The sequence below is a fragment of the Schistocerca serialis genome, chromosome 3 (genome assembly GCF_023864345.2).
Source record: "Schistocerca serialis cubense isolate TAMUIC-IGC-003099 chromosome 3, iqSchSeri2.2, whole genome shotgun sequence".
Taxonomy (NCBI): domain Eukaryota; kingdom Metazoa; phylum Arthropoda; class Insecta; order Orthoptera; family Acrididae; genus Schistocerca; species Schistocerca serialis.
Window position 1 is genome coordinate 698,769,709 of NC_064640.1, and position 13,735 is coordinate 698,783,443.

The 13,735-nt window shown below is 37.9% G+C and overlaps 1 protein-coding gene across 3 annotated transcripts in view; it reads right to left on the reverse strand.

Annotated features, from left to right (window-relative positions):
• Positions 1-9,106, reverse strand: part of LOC126470565 (uncharacterized) — a 271,605-nt gene extending 262,499 nt beyond the window's left edge. For 2 of the 3 annotated variants that reach the window (XM_050098506.1, XM_050098504.1), the window contains exon 1: positions 8,962-9,106. In XM_050098506.1, the coding sequence (XP_049954463.1) occupies positions 8,962-9,104 (143 nt within the window). In that variant the 5' untranslated portion in view covers positions 9,105-9,106. Of the gene's footprint in view, positions 1-6,491; positions 6,546-8,961 lie in introns of those variants that run through there. The other variant, XM_050098505.1, reaches the window with a different exon arrangement.
• Positions 9,107-13,735: the final 4,629 nt, after the last annotated feature.

Sequence of the window (13,735 nt, forward strand, 5' to 3'; positions counted from 1 at the left end):
TACATCCATTACACCCAGTATATTACCATCATGAGTGGGCTTCCAAACTATGTCATAAGTAGTTTTGACAGAAAACATTTAATATTGTTTTGTCACACCTACCATTTACAAAACAGTAATTATCCAAATTTATTGTCGGATGAGTGAAGTCTCCCCAAAGTTGACTATGAGCAGGGAACATAAGTACTATTGAGCAGAGATAATAGTCAAGTTTCCTGTTACATCTAGAGGCAAGTCTGGTATTCAACAGAAGGACCCAATTGAAGACGTGAGGGAAAAATGGGCTAACCCTCAAATGAAGCTTAGAGGTAAGTGTTGCCATCTATAAAAACTGACATTGGCCTCACCCCTAAATATCACTTAGGGGTGAAACCAATGTCAATATCATAATTTTAATTTCATAGTTTCCATACCCAGCAACAGATGGCAACACTTATCTCTCAGCTTTTACATTTGAGGATTAGCCTGATTTCCTGTGCATGTATTCAATTATACATTTATGCCCATCCTTAATGCTTGGTCTTGCTCAAGCAATATCACAGGCATTTTTATTTTACATCTCAGTAGACACTTGAAGCCACCTGGGTAGCTGCCACTGATGTGCAGCAGTGCAACTCTGAGCCATTTATGGGGACTCTACAGTTCTCATTAATATGGCTTATATTTACACCATCACAGTCTAGTCTGCCAAAGAACCTTAGGAGTCTCCAGTTCTAACCCTCTACAAAACTCAGAACCAGGTGCCACAATAAGCCTGAGTTTCATTCATATTCTGTGAGTAAGGTGGATCTGTTCAACCTTCTCTGCCAGTCACTGGAATGATCTAAGTATGAACTCTGATCCCAGACAGCAGGCATTGTTCCCTCCAATGTGTGCCACAACCTGCAACTGGCTGCACCTTGCTCCCTCAGTGTCTGCCAACACAACCTGTTCGAAATGTTAAATGAGTCCCTCAGGCACACACAATAAGTGCATGAGGTGAGCCTTCATACTCCTTGGTACCATCTCACTAGTGGGTACCATTATACGCTGTATATTCAAATTGCAGGTGATTAACAGACCCCTAACCTTAAGTGCCTGATAACACCCAGCAACTTCCAATAGGCGAGATGTGTGTCACTGGCTCAGTTCAAGTTTCAGTGGGAGACAGCACCTCAAATTTGTCTTGTTTTGGGGGTGGGTGTAGTATCCTGAGTTCTCCCTGGCCTCTGTCTTCACTTTACAGGCCCTCTAGACCTACCATCGACATTCCAGTCAAGAGTCAAGTTGACAAGTGGTGATAGGTCATGTACTTCTTGCAGAATAGGTAGTATCTGTGGGAGATGATAGTATCTGAGGTATCTTTGACATCTGTAGTACGTGTCCTAGCAGTCCAACACATCCATTCACAGCATCTTTCAATCACATAACAGCAGCCACAACAATTTCCAAGTTTTTACCAATAGTAACTACCTCACCCACGCCTGAAAACAATGCAGATGCAATGCGGCAGGTGAACATTTTACTGAATATAAACATTTATCTTCACACTATGGATCCTGATTCTCTCTTAATTTCTGGATCTGTAACGGTACAAGGATTAGATATTCCCTTTAAGAATTGAAGTTGACACCAACAAGTTAGTTTTTGTTATAGCAAGAGAACCTAGGATAGAATTTACTGATTCTTTGAAACTACTTAGAATGTTGAATTTTGAAATTTTGTTTTGTCACTAATAAATTTGTGTAACAAATTAGAAAATAGTGGAAATTTACAAGTGCAGACAATATACATTGCTCATGGAAGGGTAACTATATTGAGCACAATATGACAGTCATAACATGTACATAACACACTATTAAAACACAGCAGTCTCCTCGGGTCTAGTGCAGCAGGGGATACAAGCCGTCGGCTTTGGACAATGACTTCACAAGTTGCCAGAGAGCAGTTTACCATTTTCGCTTTTGCTGTTATGTTTCAGTTTCGTTTTTTTACTGATTGCTTAATAAAGTGGATCTGTTTATTCTATCTCGTGAGATTTTTTTTTTAAAAAGCCAAAAATCACTTATCAGCCACTGAAGGGAGCTACAACACTAAGAAGAATCGCTTCTCGATTGGCCACTTGTGACGTCATTGTCCAAAGCCGACGGGTTGTATCCCCTGCTACACTAGAACCATCTCTTCTACCACAGCTATGTTGTCATTGCAGTTGTAAGGTTTCAATCATTTCCTTAGAACAAAATGGTAAACAAGCGTAAAAAGGTGGCAATACTACAATAATTATGTAGGTATTTGCATTGCAATTATGATAACATGTTTCTCCAAACTAGATATTGCTGCCAACATTTGTAGCACACACAACTTCAGCTCTTAAACATCATTTTACTAAGAAATATTTGATGTTTGGCACTGATTTCACCACTTCTAACTCCAGTCTAATTTCACCTTTTTTTACCCACACCTTGTTTATAAAATCAAAGTTTGGTACAGTATTAATGTTTTAACTCAAAATACTGTGAAGTTGAAGAATAATAGAACAGTCCCCAATCTTTTTCATTTTCTTGGCCATAACGATCCCATATGATGGTCCTGCTTTAATACATATATATTCTTATCATAGCTGCAACGCCTTAAGAAGTGTTGCCCCATACCCATTTCTGACAATGAATCAACAGTTTGAAGTCCCTTTCTCTCATTTACTTCCTACAATAGGCACCTTCTCCAACACTGACCAAATATTTCCAGCATTTGTGCAAAAGCAGTGAACACAGGCAATCATAATAATCGGTTGAGAGGTACAAATATCTGACCAAATATATACCTGAAGTGTATAATTTTGCATAAACATCCAAGAATGTAAACATTTTCTGCCAAAAGAAATGAAGGTTTGTACCCAGTGGTAGGGGCTATGCAGCACGGGCAACTGCACCATGCTAGCAGTTTGGAGATTTTCTCATGTGTGTGGTTGGGGTGGATGCAGAAGTTGCCTTCCTGGAAGCCAGTCATTGTATTGTATTAAATAAACCATTGCTTTTTGCATCAAACCAGTCTTCAAACTGAAGATGATAACTACAACACTAGCAGCAGCAGCAACAACCACCTTACGTACTGTAATACATGTTGTAGAATAATAATTGCTGCCAGCTGTGAGTAATAGCAGTTATTATTCTACACCATAGACATGAACAGTAATTGTAGGATGTGAGGTCCGCCAGTTATGCACAACACCGTTTTTTCAAGTACTCAAACGTGTTTCTGCACCACTATACCATCATCAGTGGGTTTCCACTTTATTTAATCTGTAATGTGAAACATTTTTTTCTAAATGATTACAAAATTATGTGAATATTTAGTTCAAAAAATAGTTTGTTCCTTTTTGTTAATACCTTTACAGTTGCTGTGCATGATTTTTCAGGACCACTGGTCACCGGCAACCAAATGATGTTGATGAGAAATTTTGTCGGGAGTTAACCTATCATCTAAACGTATTTCGTGCCTATATTCATTTTTACTTATGAAAACGTTTTGGTATTGTCGGCTGTGGTTTACCTATATAGGTCACGAGAAGTGTCCAATTCCTGTAGATTTTGTAATTTTTTTTGTTCATCATTTTGTGTGTTTTGGGATTGTGTTGTGTTTTTTTACTGTTATATTTAGCTTGTCCCCAACCTAAAACCCTCCCAATCTCCCACAGTTGTCCCATTAGTTCAATCGTATTTTTGGAGAGAGATGTTATTGTCTTATTTATACGTATTTTCGTGTTCGTTGATGTGTGTATTGGAGGTGCCTAGAATAGCCATTTCCGCTATATTGATGACATCGTGTGTCAAAGCTGACGGGTGGAATTGGACACTTCTGCAATCCCACTGAAAGACATGTGAATCTCACTACTGTTCTCTATAACTTAAGTTCCATTATCTCCTGCATTATATCTGTGGGGAGGGTGCTGTTATATTTCTGCAACACAGGTTTGTCGAATCCACTTAAAAACTCTAGTATTATCAGAATTTCCTTTCATCTTAATGTCCTTATGCAAAAATTCTTTACCAGTCAGTAGATCACAGTTCTTGGTGCCATCAACATTAGCCCATAAGCAATGCTTATGTCACACACTAATCATTCATGCACATGCATATCCTGTGGGATGTCCATAAAATAAACCAATTTATGCCAGAATTCCTTAATCAGACACAGCTTTGGTGTTAGCTCCTTCCTAATATGTCCCCTGAATCAGTTCTTCAGATGACAGTATATCAAACACAAGGTGTGTCTGTATGCAAAATGGATGAGAATAATAGCAAGTTCCAAATGAAAGTCTAGGATGAATTTTATCAATTTTGTTATGGTGTTCAATACTGTTAAGACACATTTTGGCAGTCAGAACATTATGAACTCAAAGCTTTTCCCAACAAAGATTACTGAATCTCACATCTGGGTAAAATGGTTATCTTTTACGTGGCCACCTTGCACTGAACTACTTTAACAACATTCCAAAAAAATTGTTACAAAGTACATATACCAACATTCATACATCTCAGTCATGTAATGTGCATAAAAAGGAAAATTCACATTATCAAACTATAAATTATGGGAAACAGTTGCTAGTCAGTAATCACCTTCTTGAGGCAATACATCAGTACTGCTGATAGATATCAAAGATACTTAGAAGAAATAAGTTTCCTGCACTGGATCATTCATTTTCATTTCATTTTTTACTACATTTCATCTGCTTTCATGCAAAATGTTTAACCCATTAAGTATATATCCTTGACAGCAGTAGCTATGATATTTTTTCAGCATGAACAGCAGCACACACTAACCACTCAAAAGTAATATCCTAGGGATTATCTTTCGCACTTTCATACGTATGCATTTAAACATTTTTAGTAACTTTTTATTAATAATAAAGTGCATCTCTTTTAGGGTGTGTGGAAGGTAAAGTGGCAAATCAGTTGTTCTGCAAATGTTATGTATCTTTGTTGCTCTGACACACTCCACAACCTGAATGATCTCCTCACTATGGCTCTGTGGAATGATCATCATATCCAACCTGTCCTGTATGGCCAGTTGTAATTGCTAAGCAGGCAATTCTCATGATGGTTAAGCCCCAGTCCTTCATTCTACAAGGAATCTTAGGTGTTTAGATTCTGGAAGTTCTTCAGCTGTGTAAACAGTTGTCTTTGCTGACTAAAAGTACCTATAAAACAGTTCATTATATCACTGCTGTATGAAACAACAAAATAAAAATAACCGGTTTCACCAGATGTGTCACACACTATTTTCTGTAAGTGTAACCTCTCTATGTAAGTCACAAAATGTGCTAGTTTATAACGCCACAAAGGAATTTTTAAGTAATTAAAATATACATACCGAACTGCATAAGTGATCTCATTGACGAAAGGTTGAGCTATTAATACATTTATTACATATCAAAAGTGTAAACTGTGTATTATAGAAGCCATGTTAAGCCCACAAGTTTTATGTGATTTTTCATATAATTTTAATTGATGTGACTGAGTTCTCAAAAGAACACTAACAACTACACAAGAAAACACACTTTTACATGTGTTTCACAAACACTATTGAATATGATCCAGGTCTTAATTTCCAATCCAGTTTTCTAATATTACAATGAAAGGGTCTACAACCACCAAAGAAATTAAACTATTATTATAAACAATGATCAAACAAACACTGACAAAAACCAAATCAAAATTTAAATTCATAGATGAAATTTTGGAACCAACCTCAGTTAAAACCGGAGTAAGACAAGGAGATGGGACCCCACCACCATTATTCAATAGTTTTATACAAAGTAATGAAAGAATTGGAAATAGAACTAAGAAAACAAAACTTTTGGAAGGCAACTGAACAAAGAAGAGGTCACGGAAAATTGAATGTTTCATATTTAGCGTTTGACTTGACTTAGCAATTCTAATCAACAGTGAACAAAAAGAAGTAAAACAAATTGAGACTCTCAAAGGATGCGCAGAGGAGACTGGCCTGCAAAGCTCCTCTGAGAAGACTGAATTCATGTGTTCCAAGTTGGATATTCTGAAACTTAAAACAAATTATGGTGAAATCAATTATCAAACACTAGGTACCTCAATGAAACTACTGAACCAACATAAGTTGAAAAAATAGTACAAAAAAACAGACTGCAGAAAATCAAAGTGCCCAGACTTGTTCCAAATTTGTATAACAAAAAATGCCTGTCAATAGGCATTAAAATCAGACACTACAACAGAGTAACCAAACCAACAGTCACATATGAAAGTGAAACACTCATTTAATGGAAAATTAGATTTACAAGAAATTAAGAAAGTAGAGAGAAAGATTAGAAAAATTCTGGAACCATGATACACACAAGATGGATACAGACTGCAAATCATTGAGACAACAGAAAAAAGTGTCAAACATCAAAATTGATGAATGAAATTCTATGAACACCTAGACAGATTATCTGGAAACATACTAACTAAACGTCAACTGAACTATGTGACATCACTTACAGCATCAATATCCTGGATAACTGAAGTTAAGAAGGATTTGGCAAAAGTAAAAATTGATGTAACAAACACATCAGGCATAGATACAGTCAGAAGCAAAACTGATAAGTGGAAGCTTATTCCAGAGATAGAACCAAAGTCATGCAGACCAAAGTGGATTGAAAAAAGAAAGAAGGTCTTTGGAGAGAACATGGAGAAATATTGTAAAAATAAGAAGAACCTTGAGAAAGAATGGCAGTTGCCTCTTTATTGTTCTCCAATGGGAACATTTGCTGCAAATAATAATAAACACTGATTAAAAGTTACAAGGGGGCAGACATCTAAAATTTTCTGAATGACAACTACCTGTCACACTGGCTGTCATTTGTTGAATTACAATATTTTCATTTTGGATTCTCCTCAACAACACACTCAGCTGTGAAGCCACTTTCAAGTGAGTTCTGGTGTGTGAGCAAGTGGCAGCAGTGTGTATCTCTACACCCCTGCCTCTCACTTCTCTATACTGTATACGGACGATGTGTAATGCCAAGCATAGGTGCCACCCCTGCTGCTTGACAGTTTTACAGTTCAGAGCAAACTGTCTTATATTGTGAGGGATTCAGCATCAGAACTCTGATACAGCAATATTTGATGGTGTCATACAGCATCCTTTCTAGATTAACACCTGCCTTATTGAAGGTATATCCTATGCTTCAAATATATTTATAGCAGTAGGCATGTATTTAAACATGTTATAACATTATTTGCAAAGTAACAAACTGTCTTGAAAGATGAAGGAAGGTTTCACAATGTCTTGTTCACAACAATTATTGATGACCAAATATATGGTTTGCCATAGGAAGACTTATTATCATAAATGCGAAGAAAATTTCACCAAGTACGAGAATGAAAGACCAGAAAATTTGGGCAAACTGCCAGATCTTGGTATCTTGTTGCTACATTGGTATAGTTTTTCAGCCCTTTCTTCTCAACTGTCGATTGTAAACCAGTGAATATACACTGGGCTCCTCTGTAAGTGCAGAAAATGGGAATATTTGGCTTTACGTATGAGTGTTTCTTGTGTTTGATGCTGTCTGCCTGTTCCAGACATGTCAGAGTAATTAGGAATATGCACACATCAGCCCTGGCTGATGATGAAAAGATAAGTAATGTAATATAAGTGAAATGGAAGTGGTATGAATATCTATCTGCCTATATCATCTAACACAAAAATCAGGAAACAAGTGTAGAAGCTACGCTTTTCTAGCAGTTTTTCAGGGTTCTCAGTTAAGAAATTGGATAATCCTCGTGGATAGTGCCATGACGCAACTAGAAGTTTGCTCCGGCCCTTAAGGTGAATGTAATACTAAATCTCACAATCGGATCCAATTACTATTACAATGTGAATTTCCTACCCACTGCAACAGAGGGGTCACCTTAATACACAGTTAATATATGTCTACAATAAAGAGGATTTTTTTCCCAAATACCTCCCTCTTGATTTCTTAAGCTGAACCAAAATTTTATATTTTATTAACCTACTCATAACTACTACAGACTGCAGTGTTTTCCAGCATACATTTGTGTGCCTCGCTAAATGCATTTCTGGATTTGCAACTGTCCACATTTTCTCAGCCTGTAGTGTGAATATTTCCGAGTCTTTTTCCCACTACATTAGCGGTATGTGGTGAATATGAACCTAATGTAAATAAACCCCTGCATACATTCCACACATATTTGCTATGATCACTTTTGATTAGCGGAAATCAGGTACTGTCACTCCATTTCTTCCGTTTTATTATTTCCCCATAAGCCATTTCAATGTCATAACAGGATACATTCACTGTGTGTGTGTGTGTGTGTGTGTGTGTGTGTGTGTGTGTGTGTGTGTGTAGTACCACATGTGGTGGCGGTGGCTGTTGCTCCACTGTTGATTAATGCTGTTTTTGATACAATTAATTGTGAAGTCAATAACGACAGCTCGCGCACAAATGAGGTCCCGTGATTTTACACATCACATCGCAGCTAGCAGACTGGATTAACGCTGAGATTGAATGTTTTTGTTGGGAAATGGATGAAGATGGAAATGGGGCAAGTCACATTCTAAGGCCGACACGACTTACACGGTCTTTCTCCATTTGCCTTATGTATGTGACAAACTGCACAAATTCTTTACTTTTCGCTGAAGTAACAACAATGCCCAATGTAAATATTGGGTCAGTTTGCTCTTTAACTACGCAAGATGCCTCTAAATCTATCGTCAATAAACAGTAATTTCTATACACATATTATACGAAAAATTTGGGAAGCAAATATCCGATGACATATTACAAGGAAATGAAATTAGAAAACGCATGCACTATTTCCAGTCATACGCATTCGCTAGTGACGGGCCTAAATACATATATATTGAGTATAAAATTATTTCATCTGCCACTGGAGTGACAGACTCAGCAGGACGAAAGGCAATATTAGCAACAGCAGACAGTCGTACCTGCACGCTGTAGGTATTTTATTCCCTGCAACACGGAGTTTCAAAAGCTCCTTCTTCTGCAGCCGCCCTACAAAAATTTCATCCTCGCTTTCATCACCCTCCATTACTACATCACTTTTTCCTGAAATCACACTACGCGCCATTACCGTTTCAAATTCAAACTTCGCACGGCAAAGAAGTCGTGATAGTCGACACTAGTCATCTCTACTGGTCGATACGGTGTCAAGATGTCAAAACAATGGTCTGCTACACGTAACGATCTGTCTGAATAAATGTCTGCGCTTCCCACACCCGCAGAGACAGATTTTTGCGCGTGGACAGACGATTTGCGCAGGTATGTGATGTGAGCAAACCTGGGAGTTGGAGTGGCAGTTTTGAGCGAAATTGCACGAATCTATGGGTTCATATCATACACATCTGCGCAGACAATTTGGAGCGTATGGACAGCAGGTAGTCGCAAATCTGGCACGCAGAACGTGTTTGAGTCAGCTGTTTGTTCAGTGCAGTATTTCTCGTCCGTGCGTGTATAGTGAAGTTTAAAGTGGAAGATTCATGTCAGTGTTCTTGAGAGGTCATTGCCGAATTTATCGAAAAGTGTAGGAGTCATACATGTTCGTGGAAATTAAGAGCAGGAATACAGCGATAGAGATAAGAAGGCAGCTGTTCAATTCTTTAATAGAGAAATTACAAGACGTTGGCCCTACAGCGAACTGGGAAACGCCAATGAAATAAATAAATCCATTGCGGGCCGTTTACTACAAAGACCTAAGCAAGGTAACGAAATATATTCGATCTGGCGCCAGGGGATTGCTAGCATACTACTTTCATTCACAAGGAGAGGGTCTGACATGTGGGCCACCAATTTGATCAAGTCTTGCAAGGACGTTCTATATTAAAAATAAAAAAGAGACACGTGTTTCAGTGCTTTGCTAGACATTTCCTAGTTTTTGGAAAAATATCGAGGTCAAAATTGATGACGGAAAATTATATTTTCAGTGTTATGCATCAAAAGATCGTCTAAAAACAAACATTTTTTATTAGTGTAATATTGGGTGCAAATTTAATAATGTTCGAGTTATTAAGGTTTTGTGTTTTTATGCTATAGCTTCGGTATCCATCATTCAATGTGTCCACCAGAGTGATGTCGATAGTCGAGTAGTCATGGCACTACAATACCAAACCGCTGGTCCATGTATGATTCTTGGTCGTGACATTTTTTGGTTCGACTTTTCTGGTGCATGTGATAATATTCTAATAATCAGAATACTGTATTTAGATTTTTGGAAGTAATAACCAAAGAAGTACATATATAGTGTTTCTGTAAGAGTGTGCAAAAATTTAACAGGACAGGGATGCTCCACTGAACAGTTTGAGGTTGGGAACCTGGGGTTCGATAAGCCAGCTTAAGGAGATAATAGGAATAAAATGAACATTACTGTGTACTTTTTTGTTTACATTAGTTAACTGCAAATGTCATGATTGACACAAGGAACGTACCGTTTGTACTGTGTCTTGCAAAATGTGAGGAAACTGAGGGCCATCAACCTCAATGCAAACATGACATCGACCAACAAGTTTCTGATGCACCCTGGTGTGTTTCGAATCACATCATAGGCAGCTACAATTCTGACAACTAATTACATCTCTGTATCCATTGGGGGTCTCATACGCAAGTGACTTTAGATATCCTCATAGGACAGGTCAGGTGACCTCGCACACCATGAAATAGGACCTCCCCTTTTAACACAGCGACCAGGAAATATTGTACCAGTACTGCTCCATCGTACTGGACTCTACGTCTCTGAATCGCCCTGAGTAATGAATGGGTCTATCGTTGATTCACAGCACATTCTGTCACGGGACAACGTAAATACGATACAACAGTTCCATCTAATGGACAAGTAAAGTTAAAAAAATACTTCCTGGTAATCAGGCTCATCCTCCTTGTTTCCTTGCAGCAAATAAACGATGTACATGAAAAATAAACAGCATGGTATGTAGAAACTTCTATGCATGTTAGTTCTAAATAAGCTAGAAAACAGTAATGCTAGACAAAACGGTAGACAAATTTACATCCATATCTCCTTAAGTTGGCGTCTCTGACCCCAGATTCACTATCTCAATCCGTTCAGTGGAGCTTTCTCTATGTCCTGTTATATTTTTGCACTCTCTTGTGGAAATACCTGTATAATGTATTGAGAGCTATTTTCATCATAATTCACGATGTGCTTGATAAGACTTTCGTAGATGGTGATGATCATGCGGCTTGCAACGTGAAAGTGATAGCACCAAAATGTGCCACTTTTAGTCAGCTGAGTGACGTTTACTTTTATGAGATGTAAACAAATTCATCACACAACCTCAAAATCATACAACATCATAGCAGAGCAGAGAATTAAAGATAGGGTGGATGCTGTCAAAATTCATGCATTGGTCCACAACGAGTTGTCCATGCCTATCTTTCAAGATATGCTTTTATATGCTTGGTGTTCATCCAAAAATGATATCTTACAGATCTATTTCTTGCAACGTGAATTAGATATTTTTCCCATGAACAATGTACTGGAAAACATGTCAATGCAGTGAGATTTTGTGCATGTGTTGCGCATGATGTGAGAAATATTTACTTGTCTATGATAAGTTTCACCTCACTGATTTTAAGCACGGTCACAAATAGATGATCAGTTAGGACTATGCAGTAATATACTTTAGATGTATTTTTGTTCTGTGTATCATGGTGAACGTAACTGTCAATACATTACAATATATACTTACCTGATTATTCCTCACACCTCCCAATGTTTTATTTTTCTTAAATAAGGCAAAGTAAAGTATTACGATTATTAGAATATTATCAGATACACCAGAAAAGTCAAATGAAAAAAAACTGCCACAACCAAGAATCGAACATCGACTAGCGGTTTGGTATTGTAATGCCCTGACTACAAGACTACAGATCTGTTAGACACATTGAATGATGGATTCCCAAATTACTGCGTGAAAACACAAAAACGTTAACAAATCGAACATTACTAACTTCGGACCCAATATAATACCAATAAAAATGTTTGTTTTTAGACACTCTTTCGATGCATCACTCTGAAAATACGAGTTTCTGTCATTGAGTTTGATCTAGACATTTTTTCAAAAACTAAGGAGTGTCTAGCAAAAAGCCAAAACATGTGTCTCTCTCTATTTTCAATATAGAACATCCTTGCAAGACTTGATCAAAATCGGTGACCCACATGTCAGACCCTCCTCTTGTCCCTACTGTCCTATGGCAGAATCTTATGTGACAGAGTAGCTAAAAAAATTAGACCCTATTTGTTCTATAAGAACAGTACCGTCAGAATATTGTGTTAGTTGATGAGGGAAGACCTTGGAACAGTGACACAGGGGATAATTATGCTTGTTTTATTTCCTAAAATAATATGGAGTTCACAACAAGAGTGATTTAGAGGTGAACTGTAGAATTCACTGCCACAATACTTGAAGAAAACCTTTCCAGATGAACTATGAATCCCTATCTACAGTTCAGAAGGGATTTTTATATTCTGGTGCAAAAGTCTTTACCAGGTTGTTGGTAGACTTCGGGCAGGGGATTTGAAATCCTGACTCCGAAACAAACTAAACTATAGCTCACTGGCCACGTATATAATTTTTAAGAATACACTGTGCTTCAAACACGTCTAAACTGTAAATAATTATACGTAAATTGTCAGAATCTATGCACAACACTTTACTTACCTTCATGAAACCATATTCCAGGACAGTGTACATGGCTTCACAAGTGTTGGGTGTAATTTCACTCAGTGCTTCTTTCGAAATTGCAGTAAAAAATTCTGAATCCTTGTAGCTCCTTCCTGTTGCTAGGAATCTTAACGTCACCATCAGTTGATCACGTGTAGAAATTTGCTATTCACATACAAGTATTTTTTTTGTGTTATACAAGGAGCCATGAGCCTCAAAAGATAATTACACTGTGGTGCACACATTAAGAATCGACAAAGTTGAGGACAGCAGTTAAGGTGCAAACCATCCTTGACCCAAGAGTGTGAGAGGGCACTTTGTTTTTTATGGGTTTTTAATTATTACGTCCTTGGTCTCTCTCTTGTTGTTCTAATATGTTCTGGATATCATGCTGCTGTGTGTTATGGAGAAATATAAAAAGTGTTCATATTAACAAGCTTGTTCATTAAAGGGTGTGATATTGGTGTCACCTAAAGTGGTGACCCTGAACCGAATGGCGACTCCTTCTTTTTGTCATCATGCTGCACACACTATACAATGGATCCTCACACCAACACAGCTAAAACGGAATGTTGAGGTTTGCTGTAAACTAGTAGTGTTGTATGAGATGCATTCAAGTTCTAAGGCCTCCGATTTTGTTCTCCGGACTGGAAAGAGATAGAAACATGCGCGTTGTTTTAAAATGAGGCCGCGTTCATTGTCAATACGTCCCAGAGATGGCAACACCGTACGGCAGATGGAATTTTACCGCCAGCGACGGGAATGAGAACTGTTTTAAATACTTAAAATGGCGACGTTTTCCTTACTCGAACAGCGTGCAATCATTCGTTTTCTGAATTTGCGTGATGTGAAACCAATTGAAATTCATTGACAGTTGAAGGAGACATGTGGTGATGGAGTTATGGATGTGTCGAAAGTGCGTTCGTGGGTGCGACAGTTTAATGAAGGCAGAACATCGTGTGACAACAAACTGAAACAACCTCAGGCTCGCACAAGCCGGTCTGACGACATGATCGAGAAAGTG